This window comes from Chlamydotis macqueenii, chromosome 24 (assembly GCF_036417535.1).
Source record: "Chlamydotis macqueenii isolate bChlMac1 chromosome 24, bChlMac1.mat, whole genome shotgun sequence".
NCBI classification, from domain to species: domain Eukaryota; kingdom Metazoa; phylum Chordata; class Aves; order Otidiformes; family Otididae; genus Chlamydotis; species Chlamydotis macqueenii.
The window spans coordinates 6,416,462-6,438,018 of NC_141579.1; the positions used below are offsets into that span (position 1 = coordinate 6,416,462).

General features: G+C 63.2%; 1 protein-coding gene across 2 annotated transcripts in view; it reads left to right on the forward strand.

The window, feature by feature from the left end:
• The window catches only part of DSCAML1 (DS cell adhesion molecule like 1), a 91,213-nt gene that overhangs the window by 62,600 nt on the left and 7,056 nt on the right, over positions 1–21,557 (forward strand). The window contains exons 6-26 of one of the 2 annotated variants that reach the window (XM_086766094.1): positions 56–331; positions 886–1,182; positions 3,460–3,732; positions 6,304–6,582; positions 6,849–6,968; positions 7,106–7,282; positions 11,982–12,181; positions 12,587–12,683; positions 12,770–12,898; positions 13,298–13,465; positions 13,637–13,707; positions 14,484–14,724; positions 15,673–15,819; positions 15,889–16,044; positions 16,807–16,946; positions 18,347–18,500; positions 18,727–18,844; positions 18,956–19,119; positions 19,394–19,492; positions 20,949–21,137; positions 21,212–21,499. In XM_086766094.1, coding sequence (XP_086622220.1) covers positions 56–331; positions 886–1,182; positions 3,460–3,732; positions 6,304–6,582; positions 6,849–6,968; positions 7,106–7,282; positions 11,982–12,181; positions 12,587–12,683; positions 12,770–12,898; positions 13,298–13,465; positions 13,637–13,707; positions 14,484–14,724; positions 15,673–15,819; positions 15,889–16,044; positions 16,807–16,946; positions 18,347–18,500; positions 18,727–18,844; positions 18,956–19,119; positions 19,394–19,492; positions 20,949–21,137; positions 21,212–21,499 — 3,783 coding nt within the window. Of the gene's footprint in view, positions 1–55; positions 332–885; positions 1,183–3,459; positions 3,733–6,303; positions 6,583–6,848; positions 6,969–7,105; positions 7,283–11,981; positions 12,182–12,586; positions 12,684–12,769; positions 12,899–13,297; positions 13,466–13,636; positions 13,708–14,483; positions 14,725–15,672; positions 15,820–15,888; positions 16,045–16,806; positions 16,947–18,346; positions 18,501–18,726; positions 18,845–18,955; positions 19,120–19,393; positions 19,493–20,948; positions 21,138–21,211; positions 21,500–21,557 lie in introns of those variants that run through there. The other variant, XM_086766095.1, reaches the window with a different exon arrangement.

The following is a 21,557-nucleotide window of genomic DNA, read 5'->3' on the forward strand; positions in this document are numbered from 1 at the left end:
GAGATGCCTCCCGGCGCCGCCAACGCCTCGCCCGCTCTCGCCCTTTCTCGCACAGACCCTCTGCGTGTGACCCTCACACCAAAGAAGCTCAAAACGGGCATCGGCAGCACCGTCATCCTCTCTTGTGCCCTCAGCGGGTCCCCTGAGTACGTCATCCGCTGGTACCGCAACACGGACCTGGTGGCGGTGGATGACTACATCTCCATCCGGGGGATCAGCAACGAGACCCTCCTCATCACCGCCGCGCAGAAGAGCCACTCCGGGGCCTACCAGTGCTTCGCCACCCGCAAGTCCCAGACGGCACAGGACTTCTCCATCATCATGCTGGAGGGTGAGCTGGCTTCCTCGGGGCGGGGGCGGCGGGGCTTTCCTCTGCCCCGCCGCGTCCCCGGGGCGCGCCGGGATGCTTTGTGCATGGCTGGGGGGGCAGCGAGACCCGCCGGGGTGGGGGCTCCTGGGCCACACTGCTCCTGCCTTGCTCCCTGGGCTGCGCGCGCCGTCTGCAAGCGGCTCGGGGACGCGGCGCAGCCGGGACAGAGAAGGACCGAAAGAAGGGTTGCCTTGCCCGTCCCCAGCCCCCGGGCCGAGGCGCTGCCTTCGCCAGATGTCCCCTCCCTGTGAGCAGGCGTAGGTGCAAGTCACTGGGTGTTTGGATGAGGGATGGGCACCCCAAGCCATCAGGATCAACCAGCACGCCCCCTCGCCCCCTCTCAGCATCCGCCTGCTGCAGGGATGCGGCCGGGCGCACGTTGCCAGCCAGCGCTCCTCTCCCGCCCGTGCCGGATCCCCGACCCCGGGCAGGAACCCAAAGCCGTCCTGCCAGCGGGTGACTGCTGCTGCTGTGGCTGCCGCTCCCTGACCCCCCTCCCGCTGGGTGCCCCCCAGATGGGACCCCCCGCATCGTCTCCTCCTTCAGCGAGAAGGTGGTCAACCCCGGGGAGCAGTTCTCCCTGATGTGTGCCGCCAAGGGGGCCCCGCCGCCGACCGTCACCTGGGCGCTGGACGACGAGCCCATCCCGCGGGACAGCGGCCACCGCACCAACCAGTACACCATGTCGGACGGCACCACCGTCAGCCACATGAACGTGACGAGCCCACAGATCAAGGATGGCGGCGTGTACCGGTGCACCGCGCGGAACTCGGTGGGCAGCGCCGAATACCAAGCGCGAATAAACGTAAGAGGTGCCTGTCTACTTTTAAATCTCAGAATAGGACTTTGACTGGGCTTTTGGTTTTGTTCTGCTCCTCCGCGCCTCTCCCTCCCCTTCCCTTCCCAGGCGCGCGGGTCTCCCTGGCTGCCCCCACCCCGTTCCCCGAGCTCCACGCTCCTGCCCCTCTGGCTCACGCGCAGGGCTGAGCCTCCCCGCCGCCTAAAGCAGGGAGTTTTAACGAGGTGCAAAGTGGTCCTGGGAGAGCTGGAGCTCGGCTTTGCGGGGCCAAGAGAGCAACGCTCTCCGCATCGGGGTCCGCTCGCCCCCCGCCGAGCCCCCGCCTCGGGGTGCGCGCAGGGTCGGCAAACACTTCCCCAAAGGACCCCCCGCCCCCACGGAGAAGGCGGTGGCAGGCACGAAAGCGTCCCGGGCCCCCCGTGCTCTCCCAGCCGCCCCCCGTCCCGGTGGGAGCCCGGCTCCCTGGCAGCGAACGCGCCCGCCGGCGCAGGGATCCACATGACAAACGATGATGAGGCAGCACGCGAAATCGTGGAAAATGAGCTTTGATTTGTCACGTCTGTGTTTTCTTTGTCTGCTAAAAGCCATGGCCGCGTTAATCACCGTGTTATTACGGCTGGCGCGTGTTGCTCGGCGCGTTACCGGGAGCGCTCTCAGGCACGGGGTACGGTACGAGCCCTGCCCGTTAATAATCACCAATTAAAGGTTCCGGGCGTACAGGTGGGAGCGAGACGGAGACAAGGCAGCATTTATTTGTCTGCTGAGAAGGAGGGCTGAAGGGCTGCGTCTGCGTCTCGGGTTTGAAACGGATCTCGTGGCTTTTTGGCTGGGATCCCAGGAGCTGAGCTCTGCTGCCGCGTATCGCTCCGTTTGGAGCAGGCTCAGCCCTCAGCCGCGAGAAGCCGGAGCAGCGGTTTCAGTGAGGCCGTTCCCTTTTTCCCCTCTCTCAGTTCTTGGCAGGCTGTCACTAGATAAGATTTGGGCTTGTCCTGGTTCTGGCTGGGACAGAGTTAACTTTCACCTGAGCTGGGAGGAGAACTGGAGCTGGTGGCCCCTGTGGCTGGGATAGGTTCCTAACGAGCCAGCAGCTGGGGTTAATTCACCCAAATTAGCCAAGGGGCTGTTCCATCCCGTCTGACACCACGCCCAGTGTATCAGTGGGGAGGGGGCGGAGGGGAGTCTCCTGCTATGTCGGAGGAAACTGGCTGTGGAGATTTGTTGTAAGTCATTGTACTGCATTTGTTTTCCATCTCTGTTTTGTTTTCTTCTGTTATTGCTGTTAAATTTATTTTTTTTTTTTTTTTTTTTTTTTTCATCTCAACCCACGTGTTTTTGCTGTCTTTTGTTTACCAGTTCTCCCTTCTGTCCCACTGGAGGGTGGGGGGAGTGAGAGAGCGCCTGCGTAGTCTGGTCCCGATCGGGGCTGAGCTACGACAGGGCTTTTGTTGCCCCAGGATGGAGCGAGCTCCTCAGACAGGCCCAAGAGACGGTTACAAAACGAGATGCTCATTTCTTTTTTCCTGCTCCTTTTCCAAACGTGTACCTGTGTGAGAAACGCCGTCCATCTGCTTATCCTGAGCGTCGGTCGAGCCGTTATCCTGGGTTCGTCTCCAGCCTGGTTTGCTGTTTCAAGCAGTGACCTGGAGAACGATCTAATGGTGGATGCGTGAAATCTCCTGTTGAAATACTCACCTGCAGCATCCTCCGGCTCCTTGCGCCAGCACGAGGGGCAGCGCGTGGCGGTCGGGCTTTTCAGCCGTGCTCAGGGTGCCGGCGGAAGGCTCGGGTGTGTTCTAGGGGAGGTGAAACGCATTTGCCGATGGAAGCCAGGCTCCCGTAGCAGCTCTTGGCGAGGACGTTCAGCGCAGCGCAGGCAGCGAGCGGCTGCGACCGTGGGGCAGCGCTCCCCGTCTCTGCCGCAGACACCGCCCGGCCTCCTCCGACGAGCGGCAGTGGTGTTGGAGGGCTTGGCTTCGCTGGCGCGAGGCCGGGGTGGGATTTGCTGAAGCGCAGCCACGCTGGGGGCCCGCAGGCCCCCTCGGGAGCGGGGCCGTCGCAGGGGTGTGCGAGCAGCTCTGGCTGGAGGCCGCGGCCAACGAGCGGCTTTCCCCGTGTGCGCTCAGAGGGGAGCCTGTGCCTGCTCCTCTGCCAAAACCAGGCTGGGTCCTGGCTGTTCTGGTCACCTGCGTTGCCTGCGAAGCTCGCTCCGAAATAGGGGCAGATATGCGTGCAAGCGAACCGCCCTTCGGAATTAACCTAGCCTGCCTCTTTCTTCCTCCCCAATACGTAGGTCCCCCGAGCATCCGGGCGATGAAGAACATAACGGCAGTAGCGGGTAGGGACGCTTTCATCAACTGCAGGGTGATCGGGTACCCCTATTACTCCATCAAGTGGTACAAGGACTCTCTGCTGCTGCCCGACAACCACCGCCAAGTGGTCTTTGAGAACGGGACTCTCAAGCTGATGGACGTTCAGAAAGGCATGGATGAGGGAGAGTACCTGTGCAGCGTGCTGATCCAGCCCCAGCTCTCCATCAGCCAGAGCGTCCACGTCACGGTGAAAGGTAAGCGGGCGGAGAGGCCCTCCGGGTCGCGCTGGGGCCGTCTCTGCTGTGGGACGGAGGCGGGGAAGCGTCGTGCGGGGGCCTCCGCGGCCAGGCTGTGGCCGCGCTCCGCTGGGGAGCCGGCTGGGCTCCTGCCGGAGCGGCTCCCTGGTCCTGCCTGCGCGCGCTGCCCTGAGCCACGCCGTATCCATTTCCCGCGACAAGCGGCGGAGCAAGGATTTACGGTGTAAACATAACGTATTAAACCGTCTAACCTTTGCGCGGATCACCTTCGCCAATGTTTTCCTGTGTGTGTTAGCTTTTAAAAAAATAATACTCTCGGTCTTCCAAGCGCACAGAACATCTTAAAAGCTTCTCCAGGCCATCAATTATTCAGGCCCATTGAGGGAGCGATCAGTCCTAATGAATTGAGCCGGATGCGTTCCCTCCCAGTGACTCGCTGAGATTGCGCCGCTCCCCTATCTCCCATCCTCAGAGCTGTCGGGTCCTCTCTGCCCGTCGCCGCTCGGCGCGTGCGGTAAATCATTCGGACAAACACAGCCGCGCTGGGGACGGAGCTGGCCAATTGTTGTCCTCCGCCTCGCCCAGCGGGGTGTTTAGGGACTGGATTTCACTCTCGTCCCCCTCCCCTCCCTTCCCCTCCCCTCCACCATTTTCTCATCAGGAATCAGGTTAGCAGGAGAGTGCAGCAAGCTGATTATGGATGCTACCACTTGATTAGCTGACGCTCTTCTCCCAGCCTTTGCCAAGGGAGGAGCAGGCTGCGGACAACCCGTCCAAGGGCGCTGCGGAGAGGGCTTCTCCCCCCGGGGTCCGCGGCGCGGGGCACAGCCAGCCCCGCTTTCCTCCCCTGGCCCAAAATCCCCGTCTATTGGGAGCCCCGGGGCTTGAGAAGAGGCCAGAGCTGGGGAAATGCAGGTCTTCTCCTGGGGTGGGAGGGACAGCAGGGCTGGTGTGGAGAGCGTGCCTACAGGGACGCGTGCACGTGAAGTTAGGGAAGGGATTTGCTTTGTCGGGCACTGGGAGGTGGTGCCATGGGAGGACGCAGGATGCTGAAGTTCAGCCGAGGAGCTGTATGTTCTGGAAGCGAGCCCTTCCAAATCGGAATTTACTGCCTTGTTTAGCGGCTGGCGACAGGCTGAGGAAGGCGAGCGGGTGGGAGCACGGCAAGGGCCGGTGGCACGCCGCTCTGCCGCGGCCAGGCATCTTCATTCCGCCTGTGGCGCGGCTGCTGGAGATTTACGCCCGGCCTCGCTTGCTGGATTCCTTATTTGCTCTGGCCATCTGATAACAAGCCCGTGGAAGAGAATCGCGAAGGACCTAGAAGGCAGCTGGAGCTAGCTGTGAGTGAATAACCGTGGCCGCGAGGAGCGCAGGACGGCACGCAGCACCGTAAAGCTTTTATTGCTGCGCGTGCCTGGCGACCACGTTAAGTGCCACCAGTGAGTTACGCCGCTCTTTCCCAGCGCGCGGTAGTAAAAGCTTTACAGCTCCGCTCCGGCGCTGCTCCCCCAGGCAGCCCCCACCCCGCTCCCCGCCTTGCGTCAAGGGACCTCCTGCCCGGGTTCAGCTGCTGCTGCTGCTCAGCCGGGGGACCCTGGCTCCTCCTGGCTCCCTAGGGATGCTGCGGCCGCCCCGGGGTGCTGCTGGGGCCTCTTCTCCGCTCTTCTGTGGAGGGAGCCTGCCCTTCTCCTGGCAGCTCGGAAGCGGCCGGCGGGGTGTGTTTGGAGAGGCGCAGATCCACCATCTCATCCCTGCTCCGCAATAGACTGCGGTGCATTCCCAATTAATTATTCATTAATTATGAAAAGCAGGCAGCGCCGGCTCCATGGCTCTGGCAGCTCGAGCCACGTCGCCGTAGCCGGCGAAGGGGCCGGCCGTGCCCACGTCCGTCTGCCTTGCCTTGCCGCTTGCTCCACGCACCGGGCTGGGCGTGGGGCGGAGATGGGAGCCCAGGGCGGCGCGTGGCGGGACAGGGTCCGCTCCCGCGCCTGTACGAGAGGGCAGCTGATGTCTGCCGAGGGGACAATCGGCAGCCTGCTAATTTAATTACGGAGGCTGCGGAAAGAGGATCTCATCTACCAGGTGCTGAGCCTTGTTAAGCTAATTGTCTCCCTCTCTCTGCTTTCTTCCCCCTCCCACGTTGCCAGAGATGCTGCGGTTGCCTAATTAAGTTATCAGAAAGATAATGGCTGGTTCTGAATCCGGTGCCTTTAAGAAAAGCATCCATCTAATAATTGCTTTTCTGCGAGCGGATAAACGCTGAGGTGGAATTGCGGCTGGTGCGTGCAGCAGGGTCGGCCAGGGCTTTCCCCAGAGCAGGGCCCGCTCTGCCCGGGAGGTCGGCGCTCCTCCGTCCCCCTGCCAGGTGGGAGACGTCTCCCTGCTGTCCTCCGCTCGGCAGTACCTCCCGCGCTCCCCTGCCTGCGTTCCTCCTGGAACAAAAGCCTACCTGGTTTTTGGACAGCCGGTCCGGGCTGCGTCTCCCCCAAACCCCGCTGCGGCCTGTCCCTGCTGGAGGAAGGCTTTCCCGGACGGGCTCTCAGCGTGCTCTGCCTCTCCCCTCCGCAGTCCCTCCACTGATCCAGCCCTTCGAGTTCCCGCCGGCCTCCATCGGGCAGCTCCTCTACATCCCCTGCGTGGTCTCCTCCGGGGACATGCCCATCCACATCACCTGGAGGAAGGACGGCCACGTCATCCTTTCCGGCTCCGGCGTCACCATCGAGAGCAAGGAGTTCATGAGCTCCCTGCAGATCTCCAGTGTCTCCCTCAAGCACAACGGCAACTACACCTGCATCGCCAGCAACGACGCCGCCACGGTCAGCCGGGAGCGGCAGCTCATCGTGCGGGGTGAGCGCCACGGGGCCGACCCAACCGCGTGCCCGGCCCGGTCCCCGACGCTCGGGAGGGCAGCGGTGACAGAGGGGTAGGGCAGCAGGGAGCAAAGCGGCAAGGCCAGAGGGAGAGAATGGTGTCCTCTGGTCGCCGGAGCACTGCAGGTGGGAGGGTGAGGAGCGGGGCGGGACAGGGCACCCGCGTGCCCACGGCCAGGGAGGAGTTGCAAGGAGGCGACGGGGTTTTTGCTGATGGATGGCCTTTTCTCTCGAATTACTCAGTGCCTCCTCGCTTCGTGGTCCAACCCAACAACCAAGATGGCATTTACGGCAAAGCCGGGGTGCTGAATTGCTCCGTGGACGGGTACCCCCCGCCGAAAGTCATGTGGAAACACGCAAAAGGTAGGGGCGGGACAAGGCAGCGTGTGGGGCCCTCCGTGCGGCGGGGGAGAGTCCCCTTCGGCACGGCCACCCCAGCACCCAGCCTGACAAGCGCTGCTCTGCCTGGCTGAGCGCTGTGTCTCTACGTCCCCTCCTAGGAAGCGGCAACCCCCAGCAGTACCACCCCATCCCCCTCACGGGCCGCATCCAGATCCTGCCCAACAGCTCCCTGCTCATCCGCCACGTGCTGGAGGAGGACATCGGCTACTACCTCTGCCAGGCCAGCAACGGGGTGGGCACGGACATCAGCAAGTCCATGTTTCTCACCGTGAAGAGTGAGTAGCCAGGGCCGCGGGGATGGCGAGGGGCTGGGGACCCGCCCTGGCGCGGTGCGGGACGGCCGCGGGGAGCGGAGGCTGGCGCGTGCCCCGCGTGCGGTGAGGGCGGCTGTGACCACGGGGTGGGTGCTGGTCAGCAGAGCCTGGTCCGGCGCGGCCCCCTCCTCCGCGCGGAGGGTCCCTGCCGTGCCAGCCTGGCTCTGCCCTTGGCACCGCGCGTCCCCACGATGGATGCATGGGGCACAGTGAGGGCATTGATTCCCCTCCTCCAGGGACACGCTTCCCTTCTGCTACTAAACGCACTTTGTCCTTAATAAAACCCAGCAATCAATCTACATCGTCCAGGAGGAGAGGAAATCGCCTTGCTAATTTGACAGGGGTGGGCCGGGAAGCGTTGTCAGACAGCGTGTTTGAGCTGCGCTTGTTATCGGATTCCTCTCCTGTAGCTCTCAGCAGAATGCATGACCTCCAGCTCCTCTCTGTTTGTTTGGGTTGTTGCCGCCCTGGGTGCTCAGACCTCAAAACGGAGGTGGAGAGGGGACCAAGCCCGGTCACGCTCGCTCTGGCAGCCGCTCCCTGCTCGGGGCTCAGCTCAGCGGGGCCGAACTCTGCCCTGATGGAGCTGTGGGAGCCACCGCCGCCCTGCTCGTCCCCTGGGCAGGGGCACCCCCCTCCCCGTCTCCGGGCCAGGGCCTCGCGCCCAGGGAATCGCCCAGGACGAGGCAAGGAGAGAGCGGCTCTGGTTCGGGCAGCGCCCTTGCTGCCTCCCCTGCCCGGCAGCCCCTGCTTTCCCGGGTTTCTGCTCCCCTCCCTGTCAGCTGTTTAATTTATCCCGCCGGCTGATGAATCGAAACGAGCGACTTCAAAAGCCGCACTTCAATGAGGCGCAGGTACAAAGCCGGGGCGATTAATCCTGCGTGAGCGCGCGGAAGCCTCGCGGCCCGCGCTGTCGGCTGGTCCCCGCGATCTGCTGTAATTGCATCCCAGGACAGGTTGCTTGCTGACTGGGATGGCGTGGAACCTTATTATGCATGCGCTTCTCCAGTTCCTGGAGACCTCGAAGCCTTTGAAAAGGTTTGGGTGAAGAGGTAGACGAAGCGCCGCAGCCAATTAAGCAGGGTATGGGGCTCTTTGTTTTGTTCTGCGTTTGGTTTTTTGTTTGTTTAGTGAAATGTCAGGCCAATTACAGCGAGATCAGCGCCGCCTTTCCTTGAAAGTCAGGCCGCTGCGGATGGAGCTCGATGAAAGTTGATCGGAGCTCAAACAGCGCGCGCTGGCCGGCAGCAGGGAGAGGGGAGCAGCCCCGGCGGCCAGCCCCCATCCACGTGTCCCCTTCCCCACCGCCGCGGGCTGGTCCCGCCAGCGCCAGGAGGAGCTGGCCACTGCTTTAGTGAGGTGGTGGGTGAGGAAAGGCGCCCATCTGCGCTTATACCGGCACGGGAAGGGAAGCCGGGGCCGCGGCCGTGGCCGGCAGCGCGGCGCGTGGGGCTGAGGCTTTCCCGCGCCCTTCCCTGCTTCGGAAAGAAACTTGCTGGCGTGCGGTCAGGCACGCTGCGGAGAGAAAGGCGGTGGATGGCAGAGGCTGCGAGCGCGCACCCGGGGGGATGGCTCGCTGGGCTGGGCGCAGGTGAGGAGAGCACCGGCGCGTGATAAACGCCGTTTAGCACATGGCTGCTCGCCTCCCCGGGTGTCAGGAGCAGAGCCGGAGGGATGGAGAGGGTGGTGTCCTCGGGGGTGCCGGGACTGCTGGAACGGGGGCTCTTCTATTTGGAACTCCCTGGCACCGCGCTGTGGCGGTGAGCAGGTCCGGCCGAGGGCTGGGAGCGGGGCAGCTGCCTGCGCGGTGGGGGCGCGGGGACGGGCGCGTTGGGAAGTTCGGTGCCGTACGGCGCGAGCATAACTGATTGCTTCCGTGCAATTGGAATTAATCTCATGCTTCAGGTGGAACTCGGCTAATCAGTGTAGAAGGGAAGCTGAAACGGGTACAATCAAATTAACATCACAGAGCTGGCTCCAAACAAGAGAGAGGGGGGCGCGGGAGGCGGGCGCAGCCCTTGTCACCCTTCCCATTCAGCTGTCACCAGCGGGCTGCCAAGCGGTGCGTGCCCCGGGAGGGCACAGCGCATTGGCTGCTGCCGTCTCCCTTTGTGGCGGCCTTATCTCTGCCCAGCAAGCGGGAGCAGCCTCTTGTTGGGGCCTTGTTAACAAGGCTGTGGGCACGGGGGGAGCGCGGCGGCGCGGGCTGGGCGCGGGGAGGCCGGGCGGGCGCAGAAAGCGTTGGAAGCGAGCTGTCCTCGAGGGAAGCCTGTCTGCACGGCACCGCTGACCTGGTGCTCTGCTCGATGCGCCGGTGGGCAGAAACCAGCCTTGCTGATGTCCCTGCATGCGGGGAGGGGGCCAAGCCAGCCGGGAGCATCCCCGCAGCCCCCCGAGGGTCCCACACCCGGTCCCGAGCGATGCCGTCCCTCCGCAAGCGGCAGAACGGCCCTGGGCCGAGCGTTGGGTACCGGTGCGCAGGAGGTGCCGCCTCTGCGCCCAGTCCGAGCTGCCTGCCGGGCTGCTTGGGGTTGCCGTTCAGTTTGTTTTGCTGCTTGCTGCCCTCCTGGGACCCCGGCAATTGAGAGGAGTTGATATGTTTACATCCAAGGAGCTGCTTTTAATCAAACATCAATAAGTGCGTTTCAGCGAAGCAGAGCCTGAAACGGAGCTCCTCTCCCGGGGCCGCCACTCGCCACGAAGGGTCTTTGCGTGGCAGGAGCCGGGGAGAGCGAGCAGGAGCCCACCAAGGTCTCACGGTAGCGCCAAAACTGGGCGTGAGACCCCCAGCCTGGCTCGGAGGCAGAGCGGTGTCGGCCCCGGGTCCAGGGTAGGTGCAAGGCCATCGCTGTGCTCTGCCTTCACCCCGCGGAGTGCAGGACCCTGGGGCTCGGCCGGCCCTTCCCACTCTTGCCCCTCTCCTCGGCGTAGCCCTGGCATCGGGCTGCAGGCGGGCAGAAGCCTCAGGGCCAGGGGGAGACGGACACGCAGCCGGGGACAGGGCAGAGCTAGGAGCGGTCCTGCTCTGCTTCTTGCAGCTCTTGGCGTCTCAAGCGCGGGACCACAGGTCCGGCAGCGACGCACCGCGGGTCCGCACGCTGCCCCAGCGTCCCCTCTCTGTGCCGTCCTGGCGCCGGCTCACAGCGGCTGTGCCCCTCGGGGCCGGGGTGCCAGGGGGTGCTGCCAGCGGGCGCCAGGCTGGGCACCTGCCCCGCACCCCGCGAATCCCGGCAGCGTGGGAGGCAAGGTTTCCTCAGCTGTTAATTGAATTACATTGCCACAGAAAGCCGTGAAGTCGTAGCTCATTAGAGCCTCTTGTGCCCCATTAGAACAGCGTGTGTTGCCTTTGCGGGCTGTCATTACCGTACGTTACTGCGGGACTCGGCGCTGCTGTTTGTTTATGCATTACATTTTTTTTCTGCTTACCCAGGCTGCCCTCGCCCCCGCAGCCCGTCGCTCCTGCGTGCCGCGGACGGCACCCGGATGGGAGACCAGGTGCTGCGGCGGTGCCGGGACGTGGCCACGCTGGGTGCCGCAGCCCGATCCTCATGTGTGAGGGATTTCAGCGATGGTCCGTGTAGGGCCGCTGTGGGAAATTACCAGCTGCACACAGCTGGGAGAACGCGACCTTGCAGAGGGGAGCCAGGAGGGGTGTTATCTGGGAGAGGGGAGCCAGGAGGGTTGTTATGGAGCAGGATGGTGCTGCTGTCCGGGAACCGCTGTTCGCCAGCGGGACACGTACTTGGCAGCCTTGCTGCGTGCACTGGCCACGCGTGCACCAACGCCTGCTCAGTGCTCTGCCGCTGAATCTGCTGAGGGGATAAACAGAGGCGGCTCGGAGCGGAGGAGAGAGGAAGAACCCAGAGCACTCTACAAACAACAGGGGACACCCTGAGGGTGCTGCGCCCCCCTCCCTTCTCTGCTCTGACCCCGCTGATCATCGCCCTCCTGCTCGGCGGTGTCTCCGGCGTAGTCGGGGTGGTCAGACTCTCACAAAGGGAAAACGATGCGCTGGTAGCTGCTCATGCTAGGAGCTGGTAACTGCTTGTGCAAGGCTAGAATGGAGCAAGAAATGCTGTTGTGCTCCTAAATATCATGTGCTGGGTGAGCTTTGTGCATGGGAATCCTATGAAGCGATTACATCCCACCGTCCTCGTTTGCCTCTTGGGGTGGCTATGGAGAGGAAAAAAAAAACCAACAAACTATCTCTGGTATCTGCACTGCAAAGGCGGCCTTGCTGATGTGGAATCGCGCTCTGTATTCTGCCCAGGTTTATACCAGTGAATTATGCAAATCCGTGATGGAAAACATTCTTCCTCTCATCCTCGGGAGTGTAAAACCTTAGTCAATAATTCATACCCGCACGTCTCAGACTGGAGGCTTTCTCTTCATTACAGCGTGCGCTCGGTTATTTGTCTTTCACGTTTTATTGTCTACCCCGGTGTAATGCTATGCATTATAAAATTTATCTGCTTCATTATTTTATGATCCTGAGCTGTATAATGCAGCGAGACGATTCCGCTTCGGGCCGCGCGGCCTCTCGGCGAGACCTGCGCCTGCCATCTCCCCCGCGGGCTCTGGGGGCTGTGCCGGGGCCGGGCAGCCGCAGGTGGCACCCAGCCGTCCCCCAGCCCACGGGTGACTCCCTGCCTCCCCGCAGTCCCGGCCATGATCACCTCCCACCCCAACACCACGATCGCCATCAAGGGGCAAACCAAGGAGCTGAACTGCACCGCCCGGGGCGAGCGGCCCATCATCATCCGCTGGGAGAAGGGCGACACCGTCATCGATCCCGACCGCAACATGCGCTATGCCATCACCACCAAGGACAACGGTGACGAGGTCATCTCCACCCTCAAGGTGAGGGACAGGGGTCTCCTGGCCCCGGCGCGCTGCCGCGCAGCCAGGCGAAGCACCTGGACTCTTACAACCGGCGTAAGAGTTAGCGCCGCCCTGGGCCAGCGCCGGGAGAAGGGCTTCCGATTTTAATTACGCCGGTTACAAAACAGCCTCATACACCCAGCCCCTGGATTTTGCAGTAAATCTCACAGCGGGCTTTGGTTGCGAAGGTGTTCTGCGTCACCAGGGGCGTCTCAAAGAACAAGATCCTGGCAGATCGGAGCCAGGAGGTGGGGCGATCGGAGGGTGACCTGCCTCCGCAGGCACAGCTCCGCCGGGGCCGGTGGTGGGAGCGGGCTGCGGTGGCGGGGGCTCGGGGTGGCTCGCTCTGAATCGGCTCCTCTTCTCTCCCTCAACCGCTCACAGCTGAAACCAGCCGACCGCGGGGACTCGGTCTTCTTCTCCTGTCATGCCATCAACTCCTACGGCGAGGACAGAGGCTTGATCCAGCTCACCGTCCAAGGTACTCATTCCCCCGTGCCGTGAGGATCCCCCTGCTCCCAGGGGCTTTTCTCCCTGCCGTCCCTAACCCACCCCCGTCTCCCCCAGAGCCCCCGGACCCGCCGGAGCTGGAGATCCGCGAGGTGAAGGCCCGGAGTATGAATTTGCGATGGACGCAACGGTTTGATGGCAACAGCATCATCACCGGCTTCGACATCGAGTACAAGAACAAGTCGGGTAGGTGACGCCTGACCTCCCCTCCCCGCGCCGCCACAACCCCACAGGCGCTGGGGCTGGGGGCTGCGCGGGCAGGTGCGAGGCTGCCTGGCCGGCACCTCCAAGGGAATATTCTGCATCCCGGTTCCTTTGATGAAGAAAGGAGAGAGCAACGTTAATGAAATATGGTAATTTCTGTTGGATGGGAGCATTTGAAAGAGAATATTAAAAGAGACAACATTTGTGGAAAGCCAAACGCAGGGTGAACGATGGCAAGGAGGGGGGAAGCAGCACCTCTCTGCGGGGTGGGGGACAAAAGCTGGAGGCGCCTGGGGACTTCACCTGCCCGAGCACGGCCCCCGTGGTGCCGCAGGGTTCGGGTGCTGACCCTGCTCCTGTCTCACTCCGCTGCTTTTCCAGACTCCTGGGATTTTAAGCAGTCTACGCGCAACATCTCGCCGACCATCAACCAGGCGAACATCGTGGACCTCCACCCGGCCTCGGTGTACAGCATCCGCATGTACTCCTTCAACAAGATCGGGCGCAGCGAGCCGAGCAAGGAGCTCACCATCAGCACGGAGGAAGCAGGTGCTGCTCGCGGCACGCGCGCCGGGCAGGGATGGTCGCGGGCCACGCAGGGGCTGTAGCCTGGGTGAAGCTGGCTGCGGCAGAGTTCTGTTGAAGCCGAGTATTTTCCCGACGCGGAGGCCCTTTCGCTGACCCTTCTCAACGTGCTCTTTCGGGTCTGTTTGTCTGCAGCTCCCGACGGGCCGCCGATGGATGTCACCTTGCAGCCGATGACGTCCCAGAGCATCCAGGTCACCTGGAAGGTGAGCGAGGGTGGGGCGCGGGCTTTCCCTGGCCACGGGGGCTCGGGCAGCGCCGAACGCCGTCCCGAGCCTCTGCGGCAGCAGCCTGTCCTGGGACCCGGTGTTTTGTCAGCAGTACGAGGGCCGGGAATGATTTCCCAGGCGATGTGAAAACCTGAAGGCTGGGTGTGCAGCTCGGCTGCCTCGCACGGGGTCCGTATTAACCGTGTTTTATAACGAGCTCGTTATCTCATAGCTTGTCCGTGGGGGGCCGTGGGGAGAGCCAGGATAAATACGTAAAAACTGAGGCGCTGGGTTGCAAAGTGTCTGAGCAAAGATCAATCAAACTTAGAATCAGGTTGATTTTTCCAAAGGTGCGTAGTGAAAAATAAAATTGATTATGAAGTTAGGAGTTCGGAATGAGCTGGCAAGTCAATAAGTTTAAGGTTCCAGCTTCTGCCCCCTCCCCTTAAGCACTGAAAAACAAATTAATGGAAAATCAGATTCACTTGAAAGATAAGTCACTTCATTTTGAGAGTATTTCGGTGAGACGGATCACCCTGGCTTTGTAACATAAATTTGCAACCAACCCTATTGATTTCTTAATGCTCCAGAGCAATAGCGTTAAGATTGATCTCGCCCTGGCCTCGCGCATCTTTAAGGCTGTCAGACCCGGGCTTTTTCCCTCCTCTCGCCGAGCTGCTCCCGTCAGGGAATGGTGCCCCGGCCCCGGGCCGTGCTCGCTGGGCAGCACAGCCCTGTGTGACACCGCTCCGTCTCGCGCCCCCGTTCCTCAGGCCCCGAAGAAGGAGCTGCAGAACGGGGTGATCCGTGGCTACCAGATCGGGTACCGGGAGAACAGCCCGGGCAGCAACGGCCAGTACAGCATCGTGGAGATGAAGGCCACGGGCGACAGCGAGGTCTACACGCTGGACAATCTGAAGAAGTTTGCCCAGTACGGGGTGGTGGTGCAGGCGTTCAACCGCGCGGGGACGGGGCCGTCGTCCAGCGAGATCAACGCCACCACGCTGGAGGACGGTAAGGCGGTCCCGGCCCCCGCTGAGGTCCCTCCGCCCTGGGCCGCCCCCTTTGCCGAGCAGCTCTTGGGGTGCGTGCTGCCCTCCGGCAGCATTTGGCTCGCAGCTGCCCTGGGGAGGAGTCGTGGGGACAGCGGTGGCACCGGGCTCTGGTGCAGTGAGAAGGGCAGCGAGGTGGACTTACACGCTGCTGAAGCGCCGGTGGGGTTTCCGTCCGGCAGAGATTGCTGGTGTGGCCTCAGTCGTTTTAAAAACAAGGAGGAAAAAGTTTTGCAGCACGTTTGCTCAGCAGTTTTTCATACTTAATTAAGGCTCTCGTTAGCCTGTCAAACCACGATCGTTTCCTGGCTGCATTAGCACTCCTCCTGGGGTATTCAAGGGCCCCTGTTCTAGCAACAGTGTCTTTTCCGTAATTATATTACCTTCATTTTGTTCAAACGGACTATCTGTATTAGTTTATTATACTCTGTCCCTAATTACATGGTGCTTGTATTTTTGCACCTAAGTAATATGAAACAATAATCATTTTCAAAGACAATCGTTACGGTGATGTATTAGCATTTAAATGCTCATAAAAATTAGAGTTACCTCTTATGGGGCGATGGGATCTGATTACCTCGCATGCAGCCGGCTCTCCCGCTCTCCTCTCGCTGGGAAGCACGGCCGCGTCCCGGCAGCGTCCCCAGGCCCACGAGCACGGGGTCGCGCCTGCCTCGGTGCTCTGGGACCAGCAAAGCTGCGTGTCGGAGCCAGACTGCTGTGTTTGCCCGGCGCTGGTGCCCCGCATGCCGGGCAGGACTGGCTCCAGGGGCTTGAGTGCCAGGGCAGAGGGGGCTGCAGCACGGTGGGGCCTCGTGAACCGTGGGACGTGGCTGCTTCAGCCTGGCATCCGCCGGGCTCGTGCCACCCCTCCATCCTGCTCATGGTCCCCCGTCCGTCCCCTCCGCAGTTCCCAGCCAGCCCCCCGAGAACGTGCGGGCCATCTCCATCACGTCGGACGTGGCCGTGATCTCCTGGTCGGAGCCGCCGCGCAGCACCCTCAACGGCGTGCTCAAGGGGTACCGGGTCATCTTCTGGTCCCTCTACATGGACGGAGGTAAGCGACCGCGGAGGGCGGGTGACGCGGGGGACCCAGCGCGGCGCTGACAGGCCCCTCTCCCCGCAGAGTGGGGCGAGATGCAGAACATCACGACCACGCGGGAGCGAGTGGAGCTGCGGGGCATGGAGAAGTTCACCAACTACAGCGTGCAGGTGCTGGCCTACACCCAGGCCGGCGACGGCGTCCGCAGCAGCGTGCTCTACATCCAGACCAAGGAGGACAGTAAGCGGTGCTCCTCTTACCCCGCCTGACAGACCGCGGCAGCGCATTAGTTAGAAATGCGAAGGTTGGGGTGTTGAGTCGGAGCCCTTAAAGGTGGCTGCGCAGCCCCCGCAGTGGGTGGGCAGGGCTTCTCCTTCCTTTTCGTTTGCTCCCTCTTGGTTCGCCGAACCCGCGGGCGGGCGCCCTTGCTCGTGCCCCGGCGCGTTGTGTTGCCGTGCTGGCGAGGGAAGGGCCGGAGCGGCTGTGGGGGTGCGGAGGAAACCCCCCGTGTGCAGCCATAGGCGGGGCGTTTCCCTTCTCCTTTTTTTTTTTTTTCTTTTCCTTAAGTGCAGATATTTAAATATTTACGCCCCTGCCTGCCCTACTTTAATGCCATTAACTCGGTAGCGGTTTCCTGGGCCCGTGGGCAGCGCCAGATGCTGGGGCGGCGCAACCAGGCAGGGTAAGGCCAAGCCGCTCGCAGATTACGGAGACGGCCATTAAAAGCCAATCATGGCTTCCAAACCAGAGCCTGGGCTGCGATTAACTCTGCTGCCTCTGGCTCGGCCGGGAATGGAGGGGTGTCCCACAGACAGTGGGATGACAGTGGGGTGACACCTCACATGCAGACCTGTCCCCGCTTGCGCCCGCCCAATGCTGGAGCAGAAACGCCGTTGCAGCTCCGCCGCGGTCGGGATGCCGGCCCTGCAGTGGGGCGGTGCCGCCTGGCCGGGCTGGGCAGAGACATCCCAGCCCCGGCTCTGCCACGCTCTCCTCCTGCAGTTCCAGGTCCCCCGGCCGGCATCAAGGCTGTCCCGTCGTCCGCCAGCAGCGTGGTGGTGTCCTGGCTGCCGCCGGCCAAGCCCAACGGCATCATTCGGAAGTACACCATCTTCTGCTCCAGCCCCGGCTCGGGGCAGCCGGTACGGCATGGGGACGGGGCTGCGGAATCGCCAGGGTGTGCCGGGGAAATGCCGGGCTGGCCGAGCGGGAAGGGGAGGGAGGGCTGGTGCCAGGCAGCGGAGGTCCCTTGGGCCAGGTCCACGCATTGCGGGCACTCTACGTCAGACTGCGGTCCCAGCGCCCGTCTCCAGCATCTCCCCTGCCCGGCGCTCGCTCCAGAAGGAGAAAGGTGCCAGCAGCTGACGGAAAGTAAAACAGAAATCCAACCTGGCCCCGTCCCTCCTTCGCGAGGGAGAGGTTGATGGGAGGGCTGCTGACTAGCGCTTATCAAAAGCTCCTTCTCAAACTCATTTCACTATCTGAGCCTCTGGTTTCCAGGGCAACGTAATCTTTTCATCAAAGCAACTGGTAAAACCGCTGGGATCCGATATTGTTTTCTTGGCATCTTGTCAAAACTGTCATTTGGGTACAAAAAATGATGTACACGATGCAATATTCATATAGGTGTCTGCTCGTGGGGGACCTTTACCTCTGCGGGCCCCGCAAGGGCACGCGTTTGAAGACAGCGAATGCGCCGATACCTGCGCGCAGTCGCGTGCTTGCACGCGTAAATACCACATCCATCCCCTATGACGACAGCGGGATCGTGGCGTTCCCGTCCCCTCTCTGGCACCGGCGTGGTGCTGGGTGCCGTGCAGGGCAGCCCTTCCCGAGCTTTGGCCATGATGTGACGATGGAGACCAGCCCCAGCGCTGGCGCGTAGCGAGCCAGCCCTCTCCAGAGCACTGCCCATGCCGGGTTTCCGGGAGTCCTCGGTCGCTCGCTGCGGCCGCAGAAGGTTTTTGGCAGCCTGGCCGGGGCTCGCCTCGGCGCCTGGGCCCGGCTGAAGCTCGGCAAGTGGCCGGGGAAGCGTCCTTTCCCGGGAACAAATCCTGCCGTCGCAGCCATCTGTTCCTCGGGCTCCGGCCCGGGCTCCCTGGAGAAATGACGACACCAGCCGGTTTGCGCTGGCATTGAGAGGCGCCGAGCAGAAGTGAACCGCCGCTCGGGAGCGAACCCAGCGCACCTCGAGGGGGTGGCGGCCACGGGCCCTCGGAGAGCGAGGGGAGCTCCGCGGGGGTCGGTCCCGGGGGAGTGCTGGGTTTGGTGACGGGGACCGGGGGACCAGCGAGGACAGGAGCCTGGCGGCGGCGGGGTGCGAGGGATGCCCCGGGTTGGGATGTTGGGAGGCTGCCAGGGATGCCCCGGTGTGGGCAGCTGGACCAGAGGGAGCTTGTGCTTGCTGACAGCTCAGGCGCTGCTTCGGCTTGTTTTTCGCCGCCTCGGTGGCGTTGCTCCACTGCCGGGGTGCCTGGGCTGAGAGCGATGGGGCTGAGGGTCTCACGGAGGCCGTGCCTTCTCCCGTCTCCCCCTCCGCCAGGCCCCCAGCGAGTACGAGACCAGCCCCGACCAGCTCTTCTACCGCATCGCCCACCTGAACCGCGGGCAGCAGTACATGCTCTGGGTGGCCGCCGTCACCTCCGCCGGCCGCGGCAACATCAGCGAGAAAGTCACCATTGAGCCCGCTGGGAAAGGTACGGCGGGGGCCGCCGGCTCGGGGGGGCCGCACGCCCCGGCTCTGCTGTCCCCTGCCCCTGGGCTTGCTGCAGCCGCTGCGTGTCAGCCTGCGGCAAGGGGACAGCCGGGGTGACTCGTGCCCAGGGCAGAGAGGGGACGGGCGAGGGCTCTCGGCTCTCGTTACGCGCCGGGGGTCTGCACACGGGGCCTGCCCACCAGGCTGACCTCCCCCTTGCCCCCAAGCTCCTGCCAAGATCATCTCCTTCGGAGGCACCGTCACCACGCCGTGGATGAAGGACGTCAGGCTGCCGTGCAACTCCGTCGGGGAGCCGGTCCCCGCCATCAAGTGGACCAAGGACAGGTACTGCGGGGGGCTGCCAGCCCTGCCGCAGCCCGGGCCGGGGGGCCAGTGCCAGCCACGTCGCCCTTACCGCGTCGCAGGCGGTTGACACTCCCTCCCCTCTCCCGGCAGCGAGGACTCTGCCATCCCCGTGACGGTGGATGGCCATCGCCTGATCCAGGCCAACGGCACGCTGGTGCTGCGCTCGGTGAAGGCGGAGGACTCCGGCTACTACACCTGCACCGCCACCAACACCTGGGGCTTCGACACCATCATCATCAACCTGCTGGTGCAAGGTAGGGCCGCTGGCAGGGGTTGGCCCGCGGTCCCGCGCCTGTGCGCGGGCACGGTCACGCTCTTTCTCGGCAGACAGCGCAGCACGCCTGCGCTCTTGCTCGTCTGCGGCCATCGACGGGGCGAAGCACCGCGGGGTCTTTGCCGTGCGAGGGGCTCTCGCTGGCCCAGGGCTGAGCGGGACATCTCGCTGGTGTTTCCTCTTTTGAGGGCGCAGTTTGGGGCGCTTTCAGCCGGTGCGTGCGAGATGCTCACAGGCGTTTCCCTCCTGCCTAGTGCCCCCGGACCAGCCTCGCCTGACCGTCTCCAAGACCTCGGCGTCATCCATCACGCTGACGTGGATTCCCGGGGACAACGGGGGCAGCTCCATCCGAGGTACGGCCGCTGTGGGCTGCGGGGCCGGCACCGCAGTGCCCGTCCCCATCCAGAGCTGTGGGTGCCTCTGGTCCCGGAGCCGGAGGATGAGGCTCGTGGCGTGTTTTCAGGCACATCCCTGCGCGCTGCGCACGTGCTTTGTCTCTGTGCCTCGGTTTCCCCCTCTCTCGGAAATGCTCCGGAGTAAGGGTGATGCTTCCGAGCTTGTTGGAGGGCTGCGGGTCCTGACGAGGGGGCTTGGAAGGTGCCTCAGACAAGATGCAGCAGTTGATGAAGGGCGAGTCGTTAATTGCTGGTGGCCAGGGCCAGCCTCCGTGGCTGCTCCATGTCTCCCGGCGTTGGTGTGGCTCTGAGCCTGACGGCACGGGGCTTGTCCTCTGTCTCCCAGCGTCTCCCGCGCCTGGCAGATGGGGGACTTCAGGAGGGCTCCAGGAGCATCCCTGCTTTCCAGGGCCTCCTTTCTGCTCTGATTCATCTCATGAATTATACGTTGAAACAGCTGCACGCGGAGGGGGAGCGGGAAGCGGGGAAGGAGACCTGGCTTACAATTAATTAAAAGCATGAAAGTAATTAAGAGCAAATCTCCCCAGCCAGCAGCCTTTCACTCTGGCAGACTCTGTTGATAAATTTGGTTATAATTGGATTAGAAATATTAAAAACATGCTGCATGCGCAAAATAAATAAATAACTGGGGGCAGGCCCCAGGGTTCCAGGCACCGTGGGCGGGCCTGGCATATGCCCGGGGGTGGAAGTTCCTGGTACCCCCGTCCCCCAGCCACGGGGAAGCCTCGGCGCTGGCATGTGTGAGAAGCCTCTCTTCCCTCGGCACCGCTCTGCCCGAGCGGGAGCTGGGTGTTCACAGAGCTGACGTGATGCGCGCATCGCGCGGGTCCTTTGGTGCCGCAGTCCTGGTACCCGGATGGCATCGGCACCTGGAGCTGCGTCGTGCAGCTGGTGACACGCAGGCGAAGGCAGAAAGCCTGCTCTTCCCTGTTATTTGTGTCGGAGAACTGGAAAAAATACTCTGCAGAAAGAACCAGATCTATGAAGGCACCGTGGAAGTTTGGGATTTTGCGTGGCCCAAAGGGCAGCAGAGACGCGCTCCCCGAGGGGCGCCGATGCTCTCGGCGGTGTATCCCTGGCCCTCGGGTGAGCAGGCGCAGTAGCCTGCTCTGGCTCACTGTTTTGAGCCACCTCAGTGGGGCAGGAGGAGAGGGCTGCGTTTCCGTCGCCGTTCACGTGCACGCAGCGGGGCAGGACGCGCCGTGTAAGGGAGGTCCTGGCACCGCGAGGCCGTGCTGGACTCGGCCGCAGGACGTCCCTGGGACGGGCGCGGGGCGCCCCGTGGGCTCTGCGTGCCGCCCGTGACCCCTTCCCTCGCCCTGCCCAGGCGCCGCTCGCCGCCCCCCGGCAGCCCGCCCGCCTGGAGGCGACCGACCCGTCCTTGCTTCCGCAGGCTTTGTGCTGCAGTACTCGGTGGACAACAGCGAGGAGTGGAAGGACGTGTTCATCAGCTCCTCCGAGCGCTCCTTCAAGCTGGAGAGCCTCAAGTGCGGCACCTGGTACAAGGTGAAGCTGGCGGCCAAGAACAGCGTGGGCGCCGGCCGCATCAGCGAGATCATCGAAGCCAAGACCCACGGCAGAGGTGAGCACGCCCCGGCGTCCCTGGGCCGCTGCGGTGCCCTCCCTGCAGCCCTGCTGACAGCTCCTCTCCCGCAGAGCCCTCCTTCAGCAAGGACCAGCACCTCTTCACGCACATCAACTCCACGCACGCCAGGCTGAACCTTCAGGGCTGGAGCAGCGGCGGCTGCCCCATCACCGCCATCGTCCTGGAGTACCGGCCCAAGGGCAACTGGGTGTGGCAGAGCCTCCGCACCAACAGCTCCGGCGAGGTCTTCCTGACAGAGCTGCGCGAGGCCACGTGGTACGAGCTCCGCATGAAGGCCTGCAACAGCGCCGGCTGCGGCAACGAGACCACGCAGTTCGCCACGCTGGACTACGACGGCAGTGAGTGGGGGGGGACGGGGCGGGGGCCGTGCTGCCGAGGCGGGGGGCTCCTGGGAGC